This window comes from Rhipicephalus sanguineus, chromosome 8, assembly GCF_013339695.2.
Source record: "Rhipicephalus sanguineus isolate Rsan-2018 chromosome 8, BIME_Rsan_1.4, whole genome shotgun sequence".
In the NCBI taxonomy this organism is placed as follows: domain Eukaryota; kingdom Metazoa; phylum Arthropoda; class Arachnida; order Ixodida; family Ixodidae; genus Rhipicephalus; species Rhipicephalus sanguineus.
This window is the reverse complement of record NC_051183.1, coordinates 13,786,168-13,811,641: the sequence shown is the minus strand read 5'-3', so window position 1 is coordinate 13,811,641 and position 25,474 is coordinate 13,786,168. Positions and strand designations below refer to the sequence as shown.

Here is a 25,474-nt window from a genome sequence, read left to right as displayed (position 1 = left end):
CGCGCGCTTTAGAGAATGAGGGGATGACGTACATGAGAAAATGGCCCTACGTAGATGGTAGTGCTGTGACGTCACTCCTCTACGTAGACGACTGTGCTCTGACATCGCCAACAGTAGCACGCGGCACTGCCATAATTATTTGACACGACATGTGTAGTTTGTGTAATTTGTTGCTTGAATAGATTAATAAAACTTGAGAGAAATAATGAGACACACAAAGTGAATGTGTGCGTCCTTTTCATTTTTTTTTTCGTGAATTGCAGCGAGATGCGGGGCTGATGCGCCTCCCTTTCACATGCGTTCGTCTCCCCGCGGTTAGCGCATCGAGCAGACCCCAGCTCTGGAAACGAAAGTAATGTTCTGGCGCGTTCGAGCACTCATTATGCTCATTTATTCTACCGTGTCCAAGTAAACGTTAATGCGCCACTGGCTCATGATACCGCCACTATCGTGCCCGTACAAATCTCTCAACATGCATGCCCGTCCCGCAGAAACAGGCAGTACACCACAGAGAACGCCGACAAAACGCCCATGGCCGCTACATAAAAAAAAGGTAGCGGCCGTGCAACGCCGCTCGCGTGCTCGGGCTGGCTCGGGCACGTCATGCGCACGTGACCATGCATGCGCATGACGTGTTCATGCGTATGTGTCAAGTGAAGGGGGTAGGGAAGGGATTTGGCTTGCTAAGGCTACACGGGGCGAGTGGCAAGGGTTTGAAACTCGCCTCCTTGCATCATGGTTTCGCGCCGCTACAAATTATTGTTTTTCTCAGCTCGTAATGAACCGATTTGAAAAATTCTTGTGGCATACTGCTCTTCATTCGGCACACAACAACTTCCAGCGTATAACTAAAATTTGCTATGTGGCCTGGTGAGGAGCCCTTTAAGAGTGACCCCAGCAGGCTGTTGTTTTTCATTCAGGAAAGTCCACCAAATTAACCTGAGTCCAGAGGAAGGAGGGAAAGATGGCCTTAATTTGCAGACTGCCTCAGCACAATATCCCCACTCATTCCATGCACTGTGCATTTATACCAAAGACTCCAAATGCTAACCAAGGACCGAGCTCCAACGTAGGGCAAGCCAGAAGGCGAGAGAGAATCCCTCTCTGCGAGGACACCAGCCACCATGATCTTCCAGCGGCAACACCAACACAGCCTGGTTCGACGCACCTCCGTGTGGAAGACCAGCCAACTGCCCGCCTCTTTCTTCTTCTTCCTGCAGATTCAACAGTGACGAGAAAGTTACTCCTGCAATTTACTACTGTACTTTCGAGCGTATAAACCACCATTGTGTATGACCCACCCCCCCCAACTACAAACCACAGAAAAATGTTAAAAATGAACATCGAATCTCCGTTTTGCCGTGACGTCTTCCTTGCCATACCACAAAGCATTGCCGTGAAGCCACCTTGCACCCCGAAATTTGCATATACTCACACCCTGACATTAGCTCCGAATTATATGTGTACAATGAACTCTCAGTAAACGGGTATCTCTTGAACGGAAATGCTGCTTAAATAGTATAACTGCTTCTAATATGATTGGCTTCGTACTTCCCCACCCCTGATCCTCTCTCAGTAAGTGGAAGTCCTGTTAAATGGAACATATTTCCCTGGTTTCTTCAGGTTCCGTTTAACGAGTTTACTGTATTTCGTGCGGGCTATATGCAAGAAAATATGGTGTATATGCAAGAGCATACTGACTCTAACACATATTATGACATACAATTCTTGCTTTTGATGTCTTATTCCCTACAAACCTCATTCCCCCCTCTCGTGACAGCAAGAATTGTTCGATGAATGAAGTACAAAACATATCTGAAAGACTGCACCTGCATACAAAAATTGTTAAGACAACTCAACTGCAGGCTCAAGATTAAATGAAGACAATGTTGCAGTTCTTGAGAGTGGATAGCCAAATTAGCCAATATCTACCGCTATAACCAACACTAGCCATCGTTTAGCCAACATAGTGAATTCTTAAGCGTTTTCCAAGGTTGCTGCCCTTCATACTTAAAGCACACTAAAGGAAGAACGACACACAACACTCACAAATACAAATTTTGGCAAAACAGAGGCATTCAAACAAAGTTTTTTCCCCATACTGTTTCAGGTTGGAGTTGTCTACCTGAGTTCGTTTACGAGGCCTACAATTTTGACGAAGCCCTTGAACTACATTTTTTGTGTTGAATATTGAACCAGTGAAACAGTTATATTAGTTATCGTGCAAGTGTTGTTGTAAACTATTGGTGCTGTTCTTTATTTCTTTTGTTAAAAATCATCCTAGCAAAACTGCTGTATTGCATGTGGTGCCGGTATTGTTATAAATTATTTCTGTGCTGTTCTCCTTTCTTTGTATTTCTACTCCTGCCTGGGCTATGCTGGCCTGCTGTATTATGAAATAAATAAAATAAATGTTAAGGCAACACTAACCAACATTACCAACCATTTAGCCGACATTATCTTCTGCTAACCTCTGATGGCAGTATGTGGGCAAATACAGTATACTAGAACACCACCAATCACCGTCAACCATTCAAACAATGCACTAAGATATATTAGCCAACATTAGAAATTATTTGCCCATGTTCAGCCAGCAACAGTTAACATTAGCCATCATTAGGCCATCATTAGTATACACAACTGACATTAGCCATCAGTTAGACACTAGACTCCAGCCAACAATGGGCAGTGCTACAGCCAGTGCTTGCAGTAAGTCAGGAAATATTACAGGCCAAGAGACCATCAATGAATGTTCACTGTTCATAAATTGTAAAGGGGAAAAGGCAGGTAAGGTACACTAAGATGTGCAGTCACATATAAAAAGCTGAAAACACAAATAATGAGCAGTGCAGTTGGTCACCTGCTGCAGTGTGGGCAGGAGCATGACCTCATCATCATCCGCCGCCAGCGGTGGGAACTGGAGCCAGCACTGCGGTCCACGGTCTTCGCAGTTGGCAAGGGCCAGAAGACCTTGCAGTATGGGGCCCTGGGAGGCAAGATGTCGAACTATGACCTGCTACCTCAATGTCTGCCAAACACTCAGGCAGCTGTTGACAGGTGAAAAGCTTTGAAGTTACTTATACGTGCCCTGCTCAACAGCTCATTAAGGCCGCACAGTGGAATACAATGACATTTTTTTGAGGATGTACAAATTTATAAGAGCAATGATCGCTACTCTCCTAAGCTTACACCTTCCAAGTGTTTTATAGTAGCCCCGCAACAGCTCCAAAAACCCAGACCTTATCACTCCTTAATTGGTTTCAAAACTTTTGAGAAAGACTGCATGCTCAGGCGAGCAGAAGCACTTCATCCACTGGTCTGTAGAACGTGACAGTTGTCATGATGGCAAGCAACGTAGACAAAAGGAGCTTGTAGTTGGTGGTAACGTACAAATTGGGCGAGTTGGAATATACTCATGATGGCCACCGTAAACAGAACACTTTTCTTTTCTTGCACTGCGTTCATTTTGTGATGACCATCATGTGTAGTGATGAACCAGCATGAACTAGCATAATGAAAAATGCAAACTCATGGGACACAAGAAGCAGGAAATTAGACAGAACAGCACTCATCCAGTTTCATTTGTTGCTAGTCAGTTCATGCCGTTTTATTCGGGATGAAAAGAAGTTGCGAATGCATAGCATGGATGTTCATGAAACACAATGTGAATGCTGCACACTAACCCCTTTGGTTCTATAAAATGCTCTTTGGTGTTAATATATTCAAAGCACCACTGCAAGAAGACTGCGCACTCACGAAGGCTGACTGAGTTCCCTTGAGGAGGCTCATGTAAGCCACGAGATCCTGTGCGCTGAGGCTGCGCCGACAGAAGAGCACAAGCAGGGACACCAGGCTCTCCTGGAGTTCTGCACCAAGTCACATTGTTCCTGTCACCATTACCGAGTAGTAAACTGCACAATGTTAATCATCATCAGCAGTAGCAGAAGCAGCCTACCCACATCCGCAGCATACCCACATCCCAGCTTTAACCCACTGTATGCCTGCAAATTTTCTAATTTCGTTGCACCACGCAGTTCTTCACTGTTTTCAACTGCATTGTAAACAACAATGTCCCCTTGACAGCGAATGGAACAGCACATACACCGACGAGGACGAAGAAAGGCACAAGTTAGACAAATGCAGTGCTGCAAGCAAAAGGGCCCAGTGAACTAGACATGAAGTTCAACTGTTTCCACTGTGGCTTGTTGGTACAACATAGTGAACAGCTGTGAGTGAAAAATCGAGAAAGATGCAAATAAAGTAAATAATAAAAATCCTCAGTTCGAGTGAGAATTGAACCCAGGCCTTCTGTGTGGCAAGCAGGTGTTCTACTACAGAGCCATACCATTGCTTGAAACTGCTTCAGAAAAAAAAACACTCTATGAATCTCTTGGAATTGTGCCAGGCGTCAAAACATGTGAATTGCTCAATGAGTGGGTGTTTTAAAGGCTCACCCATTACAAAGCGCTGAGACATATTTAGTCATCAGCATCAGCAAAAGCATCAACGAAGTGAGCAGCTGCGTAGGTTTGCGTGTTGCTTTAGGGACGCACAGCGCGCCCTTCGCTGATTCGCAAAAGGGAGAATTATCGTATAAACGCGTGTAAGGGCCGCACCCCGTTTTTTTTTTTAAGTGCATTATCTAAAAAAAAAATCCGCGTAAGGGCCGCACCCACACTTTCCTCAACCAATACGTATTCAAAATGCGCGCGCGCGTAAGCTTCTAGGCATAGTCGATAGACGGCGCAAGGAAACGCAACCATCATCATCGTCACCAGAGTGTATGTGTATATATATATATATATATATATATATATATATATATATTTTATTCGTGTTAAGATGTTCGTTTTAACTTTTTTATTAGTATTCATAGACCCGCCAACTAAAGATTAAAGCAGGATTTTATCTTTAGCTTCTCACATCTCTATACAAACGCGCTATCGGCGCTATCCATATCGGCATTAGCATCACCAACTTTGGCATCATCGCTACAGACGGCACTTGGTTTTGTCGAAGAAGACCAGCGTAAAGGCGCCAGAACACATGTGGAGTTAACCAAACAACGGTTGGAACACTGGTGGCGGTATGGTGCGCCGCGGTGACTCCCATGCCCATGTTTCCGGGAATGTCTTGGAGCCGCGATGCTCTGAAATACGTTTCTTTTTTCCTTCTTCTTCTTTTTTTTTCCCCGGCTATGCCGCGCATTGAGCGCAGGCGACCTGATTCAAAGGGTATAGCCAGATCGCCATCGCCATGGCGTTCACGTTGTTCGGTTTGTGCTTTGTGCAGTCAGTAGGCGCCTTTAATTAAAGAGCTTTATCTCTCTCTCTCTCTCTCTCTCTCTAGTTCAGCCAGCCATTTGCTGCAGTTTTCTGCACTGTTCGATGACCTTCGTGCTAGCTTGTTTTCTACACGGCGTTCACGTTTTGGCAAGATGGGCAAATACCTGAATAGCTACACTGCTGGCTATAAGTTGAAGGTGATCGAGTATGCTCTCGAGCATGGGAAACGTGCCGCCGGCAGAAAATTCGACGTTGACGAGAAGTGTGTTCGACGTTGGTGTGCTCAAAAAGAAGCCTTGCGAAACACCAACAGCACTAAGCGCGCTTTCCGAGGAGAGCAGTGCAAGTTTCCCGATTTGGAAGAAGACTTGCTCCGCTATGTGACTGAAGTGCGGAATGATGGTCTTGCACTCACAACGGACATGCTGCGTGTGAAGGGACTAGCCTTGGCGACTGCACTTGGGTGGATCCTATCTGCGTGGAGCTCGGTGTCGACGGACATTGTGTCCCAAAGTTTTAAAGTCGTCGGGATATCTAACAGCTTGGATGGCACGGAAGATGACTGCTTGTGGGGTGACAGCGCTTCGCAGCACACCATCTCATCTCGGACTCCAAGTCTGAGGACTCGCCGAGTAATGACGATTGAGCACGTATGTCGCAAGAAATGTCGTATACTGCAATAAACGCTCTTTGTTCGCTAACTGGTGCGTTTTTACTTTAAAAAAAAAATGTCGCGTGTATGGGCCGCACCCTGAAAATTGGCCCTCATTTCTTGAAAAAAAAGTGCGGCCCTTACACGCGTTTATACGGTATGCTGCAGTGGGCACATCGCAAGTGCACTTGCAGTAGGCATTCTACGATAGTTTGAATTGACCGATGTTACGCGCACAGACGTTCATTACCTTGCAGCACGGTTGAGGCATCCACTGAGAACCAAAGACAAGCTAGTAAATGAGAAGGCGATGTTCACAGGGCCTGATTGCGCTATCACATTCTACTCTTGAAGGCGAAGCTCAAGCAACCTCCAAGTTTTTAAGGTTATCTTCTGTTTTTGTCATCCACGCTTCTTGAAAGAAGGAGCAACGCAGCCTTGTTCATAAGTACTGTGCCCAAAGAACTTCAAATCTTGTGGAACATATCCACATGCATCTTGCTGCAACAAAACAGCGACATGCAATAAAATGCTACCTAGGGTGTGATGCTCTGGTAGGTCAGGTTGGTCAGGCAGGTGCAGGAGGCAGCCAAGGCCATGGCAGAGCTTCCCCGCTGCACCCTAGAGAAGGCACACATTTGCAACGTAAAGGAACTGGCACTTTACCCTTGTTGGTATATGTTCACTGCAAAAACAAAGCACCCAAAGACTTCTCAAGAAGGGTCCACGATGCAAGTGTGCGCACTGCAAAGCTGGATATGTTTAAACTGCATCTAATTTACCACTCAAAGTTTTTGACACTGGCACACCTTCAGTCAGATGCAGCAGCAGCCCTTTTCACAGCATATTGCCACAAACATCACAGAAGTTTTGCTACAATTGCTGTTTTAGTCAAGAGGCTCCTGTTATGCTACACCTGTTCCCGCCGAATTTTGTGCAAAGTCACTGAGGTCGACTACAGGACTTCCCCAATTGAGCGCTCTTATGAGTGTCCACAGGGTGACATTGTTTACGTCAGCGGACTGAGGCTACGTAACTAAGTCCTTTATGCCCCTGTACAGCATTTAGTAATATTCACAATTGTTCACAAGAGAAAATAAGAACTTAAGAAGTGCAAGCATAACATTACTGAAAATAGTGCAGAATAACTCTCAGTTGCCATTTTTTGCTGTAGGAATTCTGCCTTGACGAAACGCTTTGGTCTTCAGCACTGTGGCACTGCACTCTAGAAAAGCGACTGACAGTGCTTGTCCTTGTACCTTGTTTCTTCGTCTCTGTTAGTGCTGCACTACTAAATCATGAAAATAGACTGACAAGTCACCGACAAGACAATGAGGAACTAAAGGCGCTTCAACAGCTGCATCTTCGTTACTGTTGTGTCAGCACATCTTTCGAGCATCTTGTAAATATGTGTAAGTATTATGCACTACCACACTGCACACCAACAACGAAACCAAGGAAGATATAGGTTATTTGTAGTTTTTTTAACTGCACTGTAGCAATTATGATATAAATGTGAAGAAATTAAAACGGACAAAAAGACAACCTGCCGCCGGTAGGGACTGAACCTACAACCTCTGGATAACGCGTGCAATGCTCTAATAATTGAGCTACAGCAGCAGTGGTCCTCCCGTCTGCTTTACCGGGTGCTTCTGTGTGTGTCAACCTGGTAGTGTTAGCCAGCACTGCCCGTATTCCCCTTCCTACACTACTGCACGCGACAGTATCACGGCGTTTCAGAGTACAAGACCTACCTGCTTGACAAACAGTGTGAGCAGCAGTGGATGTTGTGAGCAGAGGGTGTTCAGCCTTTGGATGGCATGCAAGGCCACCTCTGGACGGCTCGGGCAGAGACGGCACACCAGGTCCAGCACGAGGGAGCAAACTTCTTCGTAGCACACCACCGACATGTCTCCTGCATGGGCGCCTCCAACGTCAAAATGACACAAAGGACACATATTCCTTTCTTCCTTATTTATTTATTTACAAGCAAGGAGAGTTGTGGCGTGTTGCCCACACCTCTGGAGCATGTTGCAACTATTTTTGAGCAGCCAGCAGGCGGTAACATAGTTTTGTGCCAGTGCCATTGTGGCAACAGCTCGCTTCCTCAGGGACTAAAGCAGCCTTTCATTTTTCTTTCCAAGAAATCAGGCAAGTAAGTTAGGTCAAATGTTACAATAAATGACCCAGACAGAACACAAAACACAATCTTTTGGCAAAACTTCAATAAGAACAAAACAGCAGTAAGCAAAAATTCCTTGTTCAACAATTTTTTTAAAAAGTACACATACCTCGATCTGTGTTACCAATTTAGTGGTCATCAGAATTTGGATTAGCTTTGGCTTGAGTAACCCAGCATTTCTTATAACTTTGTGCCATAATGCAATGAAATACATGTAGAACCTGGATATAGTACACAGTCTGAAAAGGATCACAAAAAGAAGCTCTACATACAGATAATTCGATATATAAAATATTTTATATATCGAAAATATATTTAAAGGGATTTTGCAACTGTTTGATATAAACAATAATTAATTATATGTGGGTTTGATATATGCGGGTTCAACTGTATGCCGAGATAATCGAACGTTGTGTATCGGGATAACTTCAGTCTTATGCACAAAGATACTCGCACACTCCTCATGCTTACCGCCATCTCGTGAAACCGACAGTGCCCCTTCCGATGTTGCGTAGTCGTCAGGACTGGACTCTGAGTCGGCTTCGTAGCCAAGTTCCTCATCAGCCATAGGGGCAAGTGAAGCCGCATCGGGCTCCTTTCGAAGCAAGGCCGCACGCGAGACCAGGCTGCTTTCCACCTTGGAGGAAAGAACGACTCACATTGAGGGTCGAAAGCTCACAACGCTGGTGTTGGCATAAGATGAAAGTTCGTTAAAAAAGCATGAGTATGAAAGATGGTGCAATTGTTTTAATAGTAATGACACCCGACACCACAGATGCTCGGGTGCAAAAGGAGCTAGCCTTCTTCTGTTGGGCTGTGGGACGGCATCACACGGGGAGCTATCAGTGGACGCTTCCCCAATCGAAAATGTGCTTCAACTCACAAGACTGCATCCACAAACAGCATAGACATTAGGTCTAACCTTACTTGCTTCATGTCCTTGCATGGTGGGTCAATTTTCTATTATTCCTGTTCCATTCCTTATATTTCAATTAGCAAGAACTGTGTAAAAAGCGCCATAAGTGTCATTTTCTTTGTCATTCCCTTTCTTCCTAGACCCCTAGAGACACTATAATATGTACTGGAATGTAAGACAGACATCTCTGCACTCCCATTCAAGCCTAATAACAGTGGCTAGTAGTCAAGCTGTTCATTGGTAACAGAACACCACAGTTGCTGTCTCTGGGCCATTGTTTAAGCAATAGGGTAATAGACAGGGCTAAACAGTAAAACAATGCTTTGGTAATGCCCTAATCAAGACGGCCTTACCTTCGAGCGGCTTGAAAGAGTGGGCACCCGTGTCCAGTGCACAAGGTTTCCTAGCAGGGCATCGAGAAGGCAGCGCCACTCGGCCGCCGTGCGGTTCACGCTGGGACAGCCATGTAGACGGTTGCGCAGCTCTCGCACCAGCTCCATGCGGTGCAGGCACTGAAACACAATGGCAATTTATTGTTAAACAAGGAGTGATATGCTACACTCATACCTCATTATAACAGTCACATCTGCCACGAAAATAACTTCGTTATATCCGAAAATTCGTTATAAACGGTTATTTGCAGCACTGTATCTATGACAAGACTATTATGAAACAAGGTGCTGCGCAAAGTAAACACGGACAAGGAAGTGAACGAAGACGGGCGCAGACTCGCGACTGAATTTTATTGAACATTTGAAAAGAGACATTTGAACATTGAACATTGAACAGGCATTGAACATTGAAATGAGACGTTTGCGTCAGTGATACCTCCATAACATTTTACGATAATGAAAGCAGGTTCCTCGCATGCGCATAGATGATTTTGCGGTTTGTATCGTATAAATCTGCATTTTGTTGTTCAGTCTGCGCCCGTCTTCGTTCACTTCCTTGTCCGTGTTTACTTTGCGCAGAACCTTGTTTCATGATGTACGACCAACTCGCCCAGCAACATGCATTACTGAAGATAAGACTATTCTTCATTTACTTCGTTATAACCGATAATTTGTTATATCCGAGTTCGTTATATCGAGGTTTGAGTGTAATACAATCTGGCATAATTTGACACTAGATGCATGTCAACAGGCTTTGTGACATCCGTCATTTCTCGGCTTTGCACTGTTGCAACAACCCTCAGAGTCACAAACAATTTATTCGTGTTAATACATGGCGCTAATTACACAATATATATTACACTCTTGACCTTATATCAATTAATAATTGTGTTGCTACTGGTTTTCAAGAAAATAATATCTCGAGTCCAATGTCCAACATGACCGACAAATGAAAAATTTTAACTGTGTTGTAAACTTCAAGTGGTATCAAATGACGTGGCTATTCAAGATTAATTAGAATTGAATTTTAGTCTATTACATGCCAAAACCAGAATATGGCAATGAGAAATGCCATAGTGGTGGACTCTGGATTAACTTTTGCCACGTGTGTTTCTTTACTGCACACCTACATTTAGGCATGCAGATGTCAGTAAAGTGCCATCGTGCACAGCAGTGCAATGCCAGAGGCACTAAGCCACCATAGCAAATACAGCTACACAGAATGAAGAGTGAAGTTGGGGAACTACAATGCAACGTTAAGCATAAATCTATGTGCTTAGAAAAAAAAAGGATATGATTTTTTTCCCTAAACAAACTGGAGATATGGACTCTATTCGCACATACCACAAAGCTGCTGATCCAAGTTCATGCCCATGCAATCTGATCAAGCAAGTACTTTGTTAGACTTGCAAGAGGCTGGTCAGCAGTGAGCACAGACTACACCAGGTTGATCAAAGTTGCATGCTGGTCTTCTTGGTACACTCAAACCTCTTTATAACAAAGTTACATCCTACACGAAAATAACTTCGTTATATCCGAAAATTCGTTATAAACGTATATTCTTAACACTGAATGTGTTGCAAGACTATTCTTCATTTACTTCGTTATAACCGATATTTCGTTATATCCGTGTTCGTTATATCGAGGTTTCGGTGTATAACATAGCGTAGGACTAGGGTGTGGCGCACCCAACACAGGACACGAGAGAATGCAAAAGAGGCACACACTTGGCGCTAGCTAGGGATTTCTGAACATCAGGAAACACCAGGTTAGGGATTAGAAATTTCTGATCCCTCATCTACATTGATGCCTCCCATTGTCTGAAAGTCACACCTGTCATTTCCCATCCCAATGCTCACTGTGCAAGCACTACAAACATAATGGAATGCGTAAGACCAGCTGTAAAAGCAATGGCCATGCATGCAAACAATGCTCTGAATGGCAACTGAAAGAGAAAGTTAATATAAGAGAAAGTAATATTATAGAAAAAAAGAGCACAACACCAAGAAAAGCAAGTAAGCCTTATAATGTGGCATAACTAGCATAGCAATGACTAGGTAGTTGACTAGATACGCGTGCATTTGCTAGTGCATTGCATTTTGCTTACAGAATGGCAAAAAATAAGGGAGACAGCACCAGTGCTGCATCATCTTCTTTGATTCATGTTTCCCACAATCTGTGCTATTTTAGAAATCGAAAGTAACTAAAAAGCAGTTTAAAATGCAAGAAAACAGACACCGTATTCCCCATCTCGGTTTGTGCTATGCACTTGTCATCCGTGCTGCTCTTGGAATGTTAACCCCAAACTGACCAGCCTACCTTCATAGCCACAACGCAGTGAGATCAGGATTCAAGCTGCAAGATTGCCATCTCAGGTATCTGGAAAATTTCAGAGGCCTATCGTAAAATAACAAGGCTAATGCTCACAAGAACTTGAATTTGGCCTAGGTGATACTGCAAAATATGCTTACTGCAAGTCAAACACACAAACTACAACGCAGGACATATTTCAAGATGTTGCTCGCATTTTTCTCTCTCTGTCTAGTCTTTCACCAGCAGTAAGCATGTCATACAAGGGTAACTCCTGCACTAGCAACTCTGCCACATATTTACAGCATTCATAGAGGTTGTGAGACACACATACAAAGAATGCCAGCAAAGAGTAAAGCGCAGAAACTAATGGAGATACCAATGTACTATTCACATCAGACCAGTGGGACGAAGCAGAACCCCACAATTAGAGGAACAAGCATGCAGAAACATTCTCAACAAACAAAGTACAGGCACACAACTAACCTCGGACTGGTACCACAGTCGCACTGGACACAACTGAAGAAGCAATGCAAGCATGGTTTCTAGCGCCGGAAACACCTTCCGGCTGCACGGACCGGGCTGCACCGTCTCGTCGGCGAGCCAGAGCAGGAACCGATACGCTTCCGCGCAGCAGTTTCCTGTCCTCAGATGTGATCGCACTGCACTACACTGCGCCACATGTCGGCAGGAGAGCCACAGTTCTGCCAGCGTCGACAGTTCCGCCTCCCGGTCGGAGGCCGAGTCCGCATCCAAGCCCTCCTCAGTGGTGGACTCATTGAGGGACTCCACGGACTGCATTGTCACGAGAGGCCTCACCTTCCGCATGAACTCCTTTGTTACGGTAGCCAGAAACTGTGTGAACGCCGAGAGCGCGTTGGAATCTGCGTCGCTGATGGATTGCATCAGGCTGTTTTCCGTGCTGCCACTGTCTTCGGCCTTTTCTTCATCCGTTCGGACACTGCTCACGTAGGCAAGGATGAGGGTCTCAATCAGAACCAAGGCAGCGTGCCTGTAAACAGGAGCAACTGATGGAGACAGCAGTCGGTACAAAAGCGTCGTCTGCACACTTTTGGCAGGGAAGACCATGGATGCATCAGCTCCTAACAGCGAAAAAGCGGACACCGAAAACCACAGCGGGTTCAGTTCTGGTTCTGCGTTTGTTGCATCGGCAAAGTCAAACTCTAGAAAACAAGGCAAGGCCACTTGGGTGCAAATCAGGTCCCGAAACGGAGGTCGCGCTACTTTTACAACGCCCAACAAGTGCTGGCCAATGAGGGTCTGCGTTTCGGCGTCCCCACGGCTGAGCAGCATGGAATACGTCGCGCAAGTGTCTTCTCCCCTGTCCTGGCGGTCGCGGCAGCTGAAACACACTTGCAAGAAGAGGCCCATCTGCACACAAAGGCACTTTTGGAGCAGCTGCAAAATCTGGCGTTTCTCTTCCGCGGGCTGTGGGCCAAAGTCCCGAAAAAGTGGCACAAACACTTCGTCGAGCGCCATGCAGCAGCAGACGCCGCAGCGCAACAGGGCCTGCGTGGACAGGAACGGGGCATCGAGAAGGATGGTGCACAAGGACGCGATGCAACACCCCGACAACGGTTCAGACATGCTGTGCCTGAGCTGCGTCCCCAGAAGTGCGTCGTGATGATGAAACGCAACGCCCTGTCTCCGTGCAGACTTGGCACGCTTCAGCGACAAGACAATATCAGCTATAAGCCCTCCGATGACTGTGCAGGACGAACGATTGGAGGCGCGCAGCGTGGCTTGCAAGCTGCCGTGAGAGCAGAGCCTGTGAACAGCTTCCACGATCCAGTTCAAGCTGCCCTCTGAAGACGGAAAACTACGAACCGCGTCGCGGACAAATATCAGCGCGGCACACATGCTTTCCACCACAGACTCCGAGTCCCCGGCGTCCAATGCGGGCTGGCAGGAGTCGAGAAGTGTCGAGAGGATGCGGTACTTGCGAATGGACTGATGCGAGTAGCCACAACCGGCATGCAGAAGCTGCGACGTTGCAGTGACAATGAGGCGCAAGACTTTTCGTTGAAGTGACTGCGAACTGGGCTGCCCAAGCAGCTGCTTCAGCTGAGAGCCAGTTGGAGGCAAATAAGAAAGGCTGCTGAAGATCTCCAATGCACCGGGGAGACAAAGGCCCGATATGGACGTCGCGATGGCCTGCCAGCGATCGCCCTTGCGATCGGCGCCCCGACAAGACTGCGTCAAAAGGGTGACAAGACAGTTCAGCAGAAATGACGGAGCAACGCACGCACCCACAATCGCAGCTTCCTCGTCTGTGAGCGTATCTTCTATGGGTGCACTCCGACGCACATACAGGCGGTCCTCCCACCCCTCACTGGCAGATTCCAACGGATCTTTGTTCGAGAGGAACAGGGCCGTGGTTGTTCGCAGCACAGGTGAAGGCACTTCCATGTGGTCCGAGTCTGTTGAGGCGGAACTGTCTGATGTGGAGTCTATGTGTGGTTTCTGCCGGCAGCGGCGATGTTTCAGGCTGGCTTTGGCTGGGCTCGTTGTGGCAAGAGAGCAGGCCATAAGGTCCCTCTCTTCGAATTCCCACTCGAAGGTTCCTTTAAAGGAAAAAATTGTGAGCATTAACGAAGCTGTATCTGACACAAAAATAACTTAGTCATATCTGAAAATTCGTTATAAATGTACCGTATTTATTCGAATCTAAGCCGATGTTTTTTTCGAAAAAACGGTGTTCGAAAGTGGGGGGGTCGGCTTAGATTCGAGTGCAATGATTAAGCTATTTTTCTTTTCTGGCCTTGCGAATTTCAGGGGCCGGCTTAGAATCGGGGCCGGCCTAGATTCGAGTAAATACGGTATATTCGTGGCACTGTACCTATGACAATGCTATTGATTTACTTCATTACAACCGATAATTTGTTATACTCATGATCGTTATACTGTAGTTTGAGTGTAGGTTGCTTACGTGCCTTACAGATTTAAAACATTACAATATTTTTCTGAAACTGACTTTCTCCGTAAAAGGAGGCAGTAGATACGGCTGCATTCAAATTCAAATGCGGCCCCAATTTTTGCATCATCTCAGTAAACCGTCGCGAACAGGACGTCATCAACCAGGACACTAATACAGGAGAGCTGCGGTAAAGAACACTGACCCAGCAATATTGTCAGAAAAAACGAAGTAAGCCTAAACCGTGAAACTTTATTACAGCTGACACGGATCTGTACGCTTACAAGGAACACTGGATATTAAAAAATGCATTTTTGTCTCAGATAGTGATTTCATTATAACAACATTTGACTATCAAGAAACGAATAGCTGAACAGTACCTGGAGACCATGGCTCTTCCAGTTTGGAGAAGAAAGACAAGAGAGATATTGCAACCCTCGACAATTCCTTGCAACAGGGTAGGGACTGCAGAGGAAGAAAAAATAAAAGATAGTAACACGACAAATCCAGTCATCCAGCTACATCAAGTGAAGCTGTCGTTTATAGCAGAGCGGAGAATCAGGAAAGCTCATTATGATTCAGTGTAGGGGTCAGCACACTGTACAAGCACAAAGAATGAAAACAATGACAGAAGGTATAAGCCACTGCATTTCCTGCCCACACACACTCTCTCAAGAGGGAGCTGCTACAATAGTAAAGCTTTGTACTATAGGCCTTTCTTAAATTTTTGCCACCAGCATATTTTTAGTACATTATCAATCATCCTTTCACAATGTGTTCTGTTCATAGTACACCTTATTAAACCATTGCCATGATTTTAATACATTACATATTTTACACACTTTACAGTGACTGGTTTTAGCCACCTCTAAAACCATGTCACTGTATGCATCGTAATTCATCACCGCATTGTTGCCTCATCAGAATATTTGCCTGGTGTATTTTCACTACAGCTGGCCCTTGCGCACCATAGAACACCATATTCAGTGACTTTCATGAATTTTCTTGTCTCTTTTTGGCACTCATTATTTGACTGAGGATTATTTGATGCAATAATAGTAGTTATAATATGTTCTATTTTCTTTACAATGAACTTTTTCTTGCTATTTCAGTGCTGTGACTTTCTTCATCAACATCCTTATCCCATCCCCCCAACCAAGAAACTGTCAGTTCGTCGTTTCATGAGCAGCAATGCCCTGAAAGCGTGTGCCTCGTTATTGTCCTTACCTGGGAGCCAATGCGAACCAGTGCCCACAGGAGCTTCCAGCCTCGCCCCCCGAGCATGAATTCACGGCACGGTGCGGGGTCATCACCGCTGCAGGCTTCGTGCACTTCAAGCATGAGTTGGTGGGCCAGTACATTGCCTGCACTGACCCACTCCCTAGGAGAGATACAGAATGTGATGTGGTACAAGCTAAAAGAAAGCTGTAAAATCAATTGATTGACTGACTGATTGATTGTTTGATTGACTGCATTCTCCTTGCATGATTTATTTGCATTTCCGGATATTTTTTATTTGTTTGTTTGTTTGTTTGTTTGTTTGTTTGTTTGTTTGTTTGTTTGTTTGTTTGTTTGTTTGTTTGTTTGTTTGTTTGTTTGTTTGTTTGTTTGTTTGTTTGTTTGTTTGTTTGCTCTCTTGCTTGCTTGCTTGCTTGCTTGCTTGCTTGACTGCTCGTTTGTTTGTTCAAGAATACTGCCAATCTCTTCTGAGATTATAGCATATGGGAGGGACAAGTAAAAGATTAGTGCTGTTTACCCGTAGTTCAGTATGTACCAACAAGCCCGTATTAACACTCTGTACCAGTGTAAAAGATTATTTGTTTACACAAAGTCATACATGGTTGACGTTATACATCATATTACAAGATGACATTATTAAAACAATTTTAATAAAAACTAATGCATGGACGAGATTATCACTGAAAACAACTATAAAAGTGATAAGTTATACATTTGTAACATGGCATAGGATCAGTACTTATAGGTTACTATTCAAATAACACATTATCAAAACAATTTTGAGAAAAACAAATTAATCAAAGAGCATGCCACTTAAATTAATTCGAAAAGACAAAGGCTATACATTATTAACATAACATAGGCTCAGCGCTTAGCAGGTTTACTGATTTGCAATGACATTAGTGATACTTGTGAAGCAAGTAAGTCATTTTTCATCACAGTTGTAAACATGTTTAAGGATGATTCATTGTACTCGAATCTAAAGCAGACACAACCATTAGCAGCAAATGAATAAGCTGAAAGGTACAGGCTGATGATTCGACAGATTCGAAGCGGATGTCAGGTGCCGCCAAGTTGCCCTACGTACAGCTCTTCTTGCATGTTTCACTTTTTGATCTCACAAATGAACAAGGACAAAAAGCGACGCGGACACAGCGCTGACTTCCAACATATGTCGGCGTCTCTTTTCGTCCTTGTTCATTTGTGCGCTCAAAAAGTGAAACATGAATTATGAACATGCCCAAGCGTACGCTCTTTCAAGTTCTTCTTCCTGCAAGCATTAGTGTTGAATCCCCAATTCCGAAAATAATGCAGGTACATAAGAGCTCTAGTTATGTTAATGTTCTGTGCACGCACAGTGGAGATCGTGCAACACTAACGCTGCAACCTAAAACTCTTTCGCTTGCAATTGATGTACAATATCCCCACTTCCACAATAACTTCAGCAGGGCTGCAGTATGTAAAACTAAATAAATATATAAACATGTAAACAAAACATAAATTGATTATGGAAGGGACTGAATTGATTCAAGGCTCAATGTCTACTGTTCTCTTTTGCCTTTATGGGTGACAACTGGCAAAAGTAAATCCTGTACACAAATATATATGCAGTACTGAAAGGAATATAACAAACACAGTTATAACGCAATGTTTCTCGCCAATATCGGTATAGAACACATACATACAAGAAGATTACAAAGGTAGCAGACACGCTGCAATGACTTACGTGAGTTGCACGTGACTTGGCACATCCCGGTACTCAACAATTAGCTTCACCAGGAAAATGTCGAGCAACTGGCTTTGTAACTGTAATGTGCACATGAATCAGAAACACAAGACAAGCAAAGTAAATGTCTAAGTTGAAGCTTCTAAGCTTTCAGAGTTCTTGGCACATATGTTGCTCAGCTGGTGTGTTTGGGAGTGCAAAGTTGCCACTCATGTGTTAACATTTCCACAGTTACAAGTCTTCGTGAAACACCGACATGAACATGTCTGCATGTTAAGAAATTAATTTAATGAATTCCTCGGCAAAAGGTTTCACGCAAAAATTGGGTGTAGCAGTGGCTTGCAACTGCTGCGCTCAGCGTAAAAGGTGGCACGAGTCAGACCAGTTAATCATCCGGTACAGTGCAGGTAAACTTTAGGAAGTGACATCAGAAGACTCCATCAGAAGTCAAAATTGCTTGGAAGTGAAGTCATCGCCATTGTTAAGTCCTGTACACATGCAAATGTGACACGAAGAATAACTATTTTTTGCCATGAAGGCCAACATATGCCGATGATTACACAAGCAACAATTAATGTTCACAACAACAGCATAGAGAAGGTGCCTGTGAGTAACTGATGTAGACGGAAAAAGTACGAAACAGAACGAAAGCGTTGTTCATTATCAACATGACCGCACATACGTCTTTTTGGCAACAGTCCTAAACTGTGCTCATTATATCATGGTGGTAAACTTACTAACCCATGATATGTTTTGTCATAAGATGAAGAAAGTATTTTGACAGGTACACCTGTATAAAGACTGTATTAGTTCATGCAGGTGCATGTTTTGATTGCTGCTTCTTAAAGCAGCTGTCCAATCGAGCTCTTGCAATGCTGCGTGTGCTACATTAGCATAACATATGCGGGCATGTAGTAAAAGTAAGTTGTACAACTATTCACAATAGTAATGAATAACTGCCTTTTCTGTCTTGAACCTATAAGGCTGTGTTTCATCTTTAACATGCTCTACATCACTGCTCCACATAGGTAGTGTTATTTTGTCATGCTGCATTACATAGGCTGCATTTTTGGCGGGTGTATGCATGTGTTACGTGAGATAATTAAGTGCCATATGACATATATATATATATATATATACATACATACTACATACATACATACACACACACACACACACACACACACACACACACACACACACACACACACACACATATATATATATATATATATATATATATATATATATATATATATATATATATATATATATATATATATATCCAAATAGAAGATAATTATCTCATGTCATGCAACAAATCTATATTATATATACATATATTAGTCCTAGGTTAAATGCTGCGCTGTCTCAACGAAAGACAGTCAAAGTTCATCTGTTGGCACCACACTTTACTACATAATTTACATGCTTTTTAAAGAAAATTAAGTACTCATTAGAATGAGCTATATTCACCTCACTTTATTTTCCCTAAAAACCATACATCTGAGGTATTATTTATTTTATTTGTCAAATACTGTCAGCCTTTCACAGGCCATTACAGGGGGTGGGTCAAAAGGTACACATAGAAGTACAATGCACAATAAATCAAACAAGACATTAATAATGACAACCAAAACAACAAACAATGCATAAACCTCGTAATCAGGAGAAGAAAAAGAATATACAAGAAAATACCGCTATGCTATAGCGTACAAAAATATTCTTCTATCCTTTCCACAAAGCTGTCTACGCTATTCATGCCAATAATTTCTTGGGGCAACACGTTCCATATTTCAATGGAAGCCGGAAAGAATGAAAACTTGAATGTGTCGCAGCGTGTGACGTATTGCCTGATGTGCTTATCATGGCACTTTCTACGGGAGTGACGATGCGGTGGTTTCGGGTGCTTGTTCTTATCTATGTTTAGGCGATCATTATAAAGCAAGAAAAGAAATTTAACCGCTGACACCCACCGCCGGCAGGCTATAGTGTAGGAATTCCTGCGGCATTTCGAAGATCAGTGACACTATCATGATGGCAATACTTTGAAAGAATAAAACGTAGTGCCTTGTTTTGGATTCTTTCCAGTCTATCTGTGAGGTATACCTGGTGGGGGTTCCAAACTATACTGCCATATTCAAGGATGGGGCGCACTACAGTTTTACAGGCAGCTAACTTAACGGATGCAAGAGCCGCAGCCAACTTCCTTCGCAGAAACCCGAGTGTTTTAAATGCTTTTGTGCATGTGTTTTCAATATGAACGTCCCACTTTAGGTTGCTTGTGATGGTTATACCCAAATATTTCATAGATTTTGTTCATGTTATATCAGAGCCTGCCATTTTATAAGTGAATGTAACAGGTGATTTCTTATGGCTGATAGTCATACACTTTGTTTTGTTGACGTTTATTTCCATACCCCAGGCTACGCACCATTGAGCAATTTTATCTGGAGAAGCATCTAGAAGCTTCTGATCGTCAGTACTGCGCACACAAGTGTATACAACTAGATCATCAGCAAATAAACGCACTTTCACGCCTTCTTCAACACAACTAACAATGTCATTGATGTAAATAAGAAACAAGAGCGGTCCTAATACTGGCCCTTGAGGTCAGTATTAGGACCTTGGGTCAGTATTTATCAAAGGGGTGGGGTTTACAAAATTTTTGAAATTAGTGGCTATATACATTTATTGAATGGTGCTTCATTTTAGTTTCTCTGTAAACTCTTCTCATTACAGGAGAAGAGTTTTTGCTGCTACGTGCACAATAAATGACTCAAACATTGGCAATGACGTGTATATTTTGATAACATGCATCACTAAAAACATGGCATTTCAGATAAGCGTAAGTTAAATTTGGTTGAGAAGATATATGTCCTATGAAACACTGGTAGTAACAGTGAAACTACATTCATGCTGCAATGTAACTGTGGTGAATAAATGTGTACGCATGCATGCAGAGAATATACAGTACAGCTGCAAATAATTATTGACACTAGTAGTGTTGGTTTGTTATATGTAGTGTATATGAATTCATGTGGTGAATGCAGCTGTGCACATCACTATATAGTGAAATGCAGAGTAACAGGGCTTCAAGTAGTGAGTCAACTACCAGAGTGTATGACTCATACATGCTGCAGAGAAACAGAACTGGTAATATTCTGCTACGATCTACCAGTGTAATTCTGATATTTCAATACATATACATACAGTAAGCATTATAACGTGTACGATTGCAAGAATGACGACTGTTTCTCCGCTTAAATTTCAATGCAAAAGCAGAAAGTGAAAGCTGCAGTCGTAAACCATACTCGGAAAGTAGTAGGCTGCAATCATACAAGTTTACATAATATTGTTGTACACTGTACATACACATAGCAATAAAGTTGTGATTTTGTTTGCAGAAGTGGAGATGTCTCCGCAACTCCCATAGAACGGGTGGGTGTAAAACGGCAAGAAATGAGTGAGTACGGTGTTAAGCTTCACACATACACGCGTGCACCAATACATATGCACATTTAATGTAATCGCGATGAAGTCAGTGTTTTTCAGCGGCTTTCCGCAGCCGCACTCCAATCAAGCAGCGCAGCGCGCAGGCAAGTGTGACTGCGGCGCACTGCATAACAAATGCAATTAGCGGGATGCGTTTACCTCTCGGCTCCGGCTCGGTGCTGCGATGAATCTGTGCCACGCCTCTTTCAACTCCCGGCTCGCTTTCCTCTCCTGCATTTCGCTCATCGTCTTCGTTTCTGGACATGCCACTGCGCAAAGAGCACAGCCACTCACAGAGCGAGAAAAGACAAACGTGCGGCCACCGCTCCACAGGTGGTCGATCCGTTTTCACGCATCATATCACGACGATGCGCACGTGCGGGCACGGGCAACTCAGTCGCGTGTCGACGGTTTAAACCTTATCGCCAACAGCTCGGTGACGCATAGTCGCGTGAGGTTTACCGCGCAGGTATACAGCTATTAGTTTAGCCTTTCACGGCTCTGTTGTCATGTCAAAGCGCGCACCCACGGAAATCAGCAGCAGAACAGAAACTAGTACCGGTTCTCAAGACCCTGCTGCGCATCGCAGGCAACAACTTCCGGCCGGCTTCAGAGAAGCATGCAAGTTTGGTGTATCCTCAGGCGCCTGTTTCAAGTGGAGATCGAAGCCTTCCGATATGATACGAGCGTCACCACTGTCCTCCAAGCGTCGTCGTTGGAACTCAATCACCAAGCGCGCGATAAAGCGTACACGGAGATAAGAGTGGGCGTGCACCCGCGCATGACAGTAATTGCGTAACTTACCTTGATTATGACCGCTTGGTATCCTATTTGTGGTTGGGTATCACAATAAGGGCAGTTGCAAGCAGCAATGGCTGAGAGTTCGTCCCTTTAGGGGTCGTTGTCGCGCCGTCACGATGCACGGATTTTGGCGCTAAAGGGTCTAAAACAAGTTCGAGCGGCTGGAGGGGTTCTGACAAGCAGCCGACAAGACACGTGACATAGGTATTTTAGCGGGCTGAATGTTTGTGTGTTGCAGCTTGACGGGCACTCAGTAATTGCGCAGCTGACGTTAGGCGCACGGGGAAACAAGGCGAAATCAACCGCTGCGGAGACAACCCAGGGAAATAGGGCCAGCTGTTCCAAATTTAAAGCTGTTAAGCCAACACGGAACAAAAACAAGAACCACAGGCTATGCTAGATGACGGACAACCTATGGAGCAAAAATGGCGAACCCAGCGCCATGTTTGGTTTTTCGCAGATAATTTGGAGCGCCGCAGCTGAGATGTCAAGTTCTTGGGCAAAGTTACCTGTGCGCTTATCGCACAACCTTGTACGTGCGATAAAACTGCGCGTTGAGACGCCATAACGCCACGGGTTTGCCATATATACTGACTCACATTTCTTGACAACAGCAATTGCTGGACGTTTGCAACACCACTCCACAGTTGCCGAGGCAAACTTTTCTCACGACATCTGTCACACATTGTGCACATACCATAAAATCGAGCTCAAGTGCAGCCAACTTATGGAAAAAAAAAACTAATGCTGCACACTACACACATCGGCCATACGGCATGCAAGATAACACGACACACAGGCAAGTTTTGCATTGCTTTATTTTGTACCCCATGGTCATACAACAAAACATAGTCCCCACATGTAAATAAAACACTGCTCTGAAAGGACACACATGCCACAACGCACCAACAATGTATTGCTGCTCTCTACCCCAGATGTTGCAAGACATATGTGCCCCCTCCCCATTTCTTGCAACTGCTCCTTGGGAGGCACATCACACTGAAGACGGGCCAGAGGCGAGAAAGTAAAACTTGTTGGCAGTGAGATCCACACATGCCTATTCACTGCACTCTCTCACATCTCACACTCCCTCTCACAACCAGCTGCACACTGCAAGTGCACATCTCAAAACTCTCTTGGCTCGCAGCAGCTTGGCCATCAGTCTGTTGCTATGTGCTTGCAGGCAACACATTTTTTTTTTTAGTAAAACTCGCGAGTTAAAAAGGGTTGCTGCGGACTAACAAGCGTCTGCCGCAGTTGCATTGATAGGGCTGGAGGGAAAATGGGGGCTGTAGGCCACACTCAAAGACGAGGAAGGCCCTCCCCACTGGGCTTGGCTGGCTTCTGTGCGGTACAAGCGCGCTATCAGTCAAAAAGGGCTTTCATGTCCTTGAGTGACTGCTCAATGTGGTTGGCGAACCGGAGCGAGTCCTGCAATGTAAACAAAACAAAGGAACCAGTGTAAAGGCCAGGAAGAAGCCTCTTCCAAAACATTTATCAGTACTCTCATGCACCTTGATTGCCCGTGGCCTTCAGTGGTCTAATTATCGCGTAAAAAATGCAAAGCAGGGGCATCATAACTGATGAAATGTAATCTACAGTAAACCGTGGATTGGCTCATGTGCTATTTGTTAAAAGTTCACACTCATATGTATGCGCAAGCAATCTTGTTTCAAGAATTAGGAGTGCAAGTCATATCCACTTGTGGTAATTTGTGATAAATTGCAGAATTTGGTTTTTCTTCCTCCTCTTAGTTATCACTAAGTAATCTTTTGTTTGGCTTTTCTAAGCTTTATATGTGTACACTAAAGCGACCCTGAGTTTGTTTGGCTTTTCTCAAATTCATGTGTGTATTCCAGTAACAAGCCTAACACTACCCTTGAAGAAATAAGCAAATGTTAGCATTATGTAGTAAACATGGGAGTGGTATAAAGAACACTATAATGAAGATGAAGCACACCTGCTCAATCATTCACACTGCATGCAGATGGAGAAACCATTTCTCTTTAGCACTGCCTTCACAACTGGGAAAGCAGTATGCTGGAACACGAAAGCATGAATGCCAGCTCTATCCGGAAATCGAACCTGGGACCAGGACGAATTTCTCGGCAACTAAGAAGCTTTCTTTCAGAGAAATCTGTATGGATTTCCTTCTGGCTTCGTGCTGCAAACAGGTAATTGTCAATTTGCCTTTCTTAACCCTTCCGCCGCCTTGTGGGAATCTGCAGAACTGACTTGAAAAAATATGTGTCCATGTGCTTCGAGTTGTCAATGAATTCACCCTTGAGCTGACAATTGTTAGCTTCCTGGTTAACTCAATTGGTAGAGCGACCGCCCCAGAAAGACATCAGTCCCGAGTTCGATCCCTGGACCAGGACAAATATTTCAGCAACTAAGAAGCTTTCTTTCTGAGAAATCCGTATGGATTTCCTAGTGGCTTTGTGCTGCAAACGGGTAGTTGTCACTTTCCCTTTCACAACTAAGCTGTGTTCAAATCCAATGAAAATTCAGCAGAAATCCAATGAGAGTAGTTCCGAATCCAGAAGATAATTCTTACAGAATGAAAAGAAGAATATGCCAATATCAGCAGAGAGCTTCAAACCTAGTCCACAGAACCGAGGTGCATTTAAAGGGACTGACAACCGATTTTTCTCAACCCGCTTTTTTATGGCGCAATAGAAAGCTCACCATTCGTATTGTTTGCAGCTGCAGCGGTTAATCCCAAAAGCCTGTGGTTATTTTATTAGTAGTATTTTTCGATCTGAAGAGCCCCTAAACTGTACGTAGATGTCTTCCAGCAATGCTGTGAAGCGATAGCAATGCCGATAGCCATCTTCATATTATGCTCAAAGTTTTGCTTTCATAGGAGTGGGTGAAACTGGTTAACCACCTTCATATTGACATTTTCGACCATTTTGGAATATAAAAAGCAGGTAGAATAAGTTTTCCGAACGCTCGTCGTCACGTGAGATCTCTTTACCGCCTAGCGAGCTAGGTGCTTGAGGCCTCCGCAATTAGTTCCGGCAACGCAGTGCCGGAGGTAATCTCAGAGACCGCGAGGCGCTCTTCGTGCTTTTACAACACGTCGGCAGGTGCTGCTGGGCCCTTAGCTAACAACATTCATGTTGTCACTCATGAGCATTGGGTCACACGTGAAGTGAAGACGGCGCCACTGTTCTGCACAGTACAAACGAATCCATATTTGCATGTTTTACATTAGGAAACATTATAATAAAAAGTGTGTTGTATTTCAACACTAATATAGAGACAAATAATAGCGTACGCCATGATACACCAGTAAAAGGTTACGTGATAGGTGCATGTGCACATTCACTTTTTTGCTGCCAGAGGCACCAAAAGTAATTTTGAGTGAAGAAATAAAAATATAAATCCGCGTTTAACGAGAAAAAGGTTTGTTTTAGACAATAGACAATCCTTCTATTAGTGGGGTTATCTCAATTAGTGTTCTGAGCGGTTGTCGATCCCTTTAACACCTCAATGCCCTGCCATTAATCTATTCTCTACTTGTTTACAGAGCTCC

At 44.1% G+C, this 25,474-nt stretch overlaps 2 protein-coding genes across 7 annotated transcripts in view; both read right to left on the bottom strand.

Moving 5' to 3' along the window:
• LOC119401416 (lysosomal-trafficking regulator) overlaps nucleotides 1–22,280 on the bottom strand; it is an 83,965-nt gene extending 61,685 nt beyond the window's left edge. For 2 of the 3 annotated variants that reach the window (XM_049418764.1, XM_049418766.1), the window contains exons 1-13: nucleotides 21,937–22,280; nucleotides 21,292–21,401; nucleotides 17,638–17,717; nucleotides 15,900–16,053; nucleotides 15,053–15,137; nucleotides 12,224–14,322; nucleotides 9,389–9,547; nucleotides 8,591–8,756; nucleotides 7,692–7,852; nucleotides 6,474–6,558; nucleotides 3,757–3,866; nucleotides 2,861–2,986; nucleotides 1,052–1,214 (exon numbers count right to left, since the gene is read on the bottom strand). In XM_049418764.1, coding sequence (XP_049274721.1) covers nucleotides 1,052–1,214; nucleotides 2,861–2,986; nucleotides 3,757–3,866; nucleotides 6,474–6,558; nucleotides 7,692–7,852; nucleotides 8,591–8,756; nucleotides 9,389–9,547; nucleotides 12,224–14,322; nucleotides 15,053–15,137; nucleotides 15,900–16,053; nucleotides 17,638–17,717; nucleotides 21,292–21,378 — 3,475 coding nt within the window. In that variant the 5' untranslated portion in view covers nucleotides 21,379–21,401; nucleotides 21,937–22,280. Of the gene's footprint in view, nucleotides 1–1,051; nucleotides 1,215–2,860; nucleotides 2,987–3,756; nucleotides 3,867–6,473; nucleotides 6,559–7,691; nucleotides 7,853–8,590; nucleotides 8,757–9,388; nucleotides 9,548–12,223; nucleotides 14,323–15,052; nucleotides 15,138–15,899; nucleotides 16,054–17,637; nucleotides 17,718–21,291; nucleotides 21,575–21,936 lie in introns of those variants that run through there. The other variant, XM_049418765.1, reaches the window with a different exon arrangement.
• Nucleotides 22,281–22,732: 452 nt separating this feature from the next.
• LOC119401414 (carnitine O-palmitoyltransferase 1, liver isoform) overlaps nucleotides 22,733–25,474 on the bottom strand; it is a 32,992-nt gene continuing 30,250 nt past the window's right edge. For all 4 annotated transcript variants that reach the window (XM_037668197.2, XM_037668199.2, XM_037668198.2 and 1 more), the window contains exon 11: nucleotides 22,733–23,364. In XM_037668197.2, coding sequence (XP_037524125.1) covers nucleotides 23,299–23,364 — 66 coding nt within the window. In that variant the 3' untranslated portion in view covers nucleotides 22,733–23,298. The remainder of the gene's footprint in view (nucleotides 23,365–25,474) is intronic.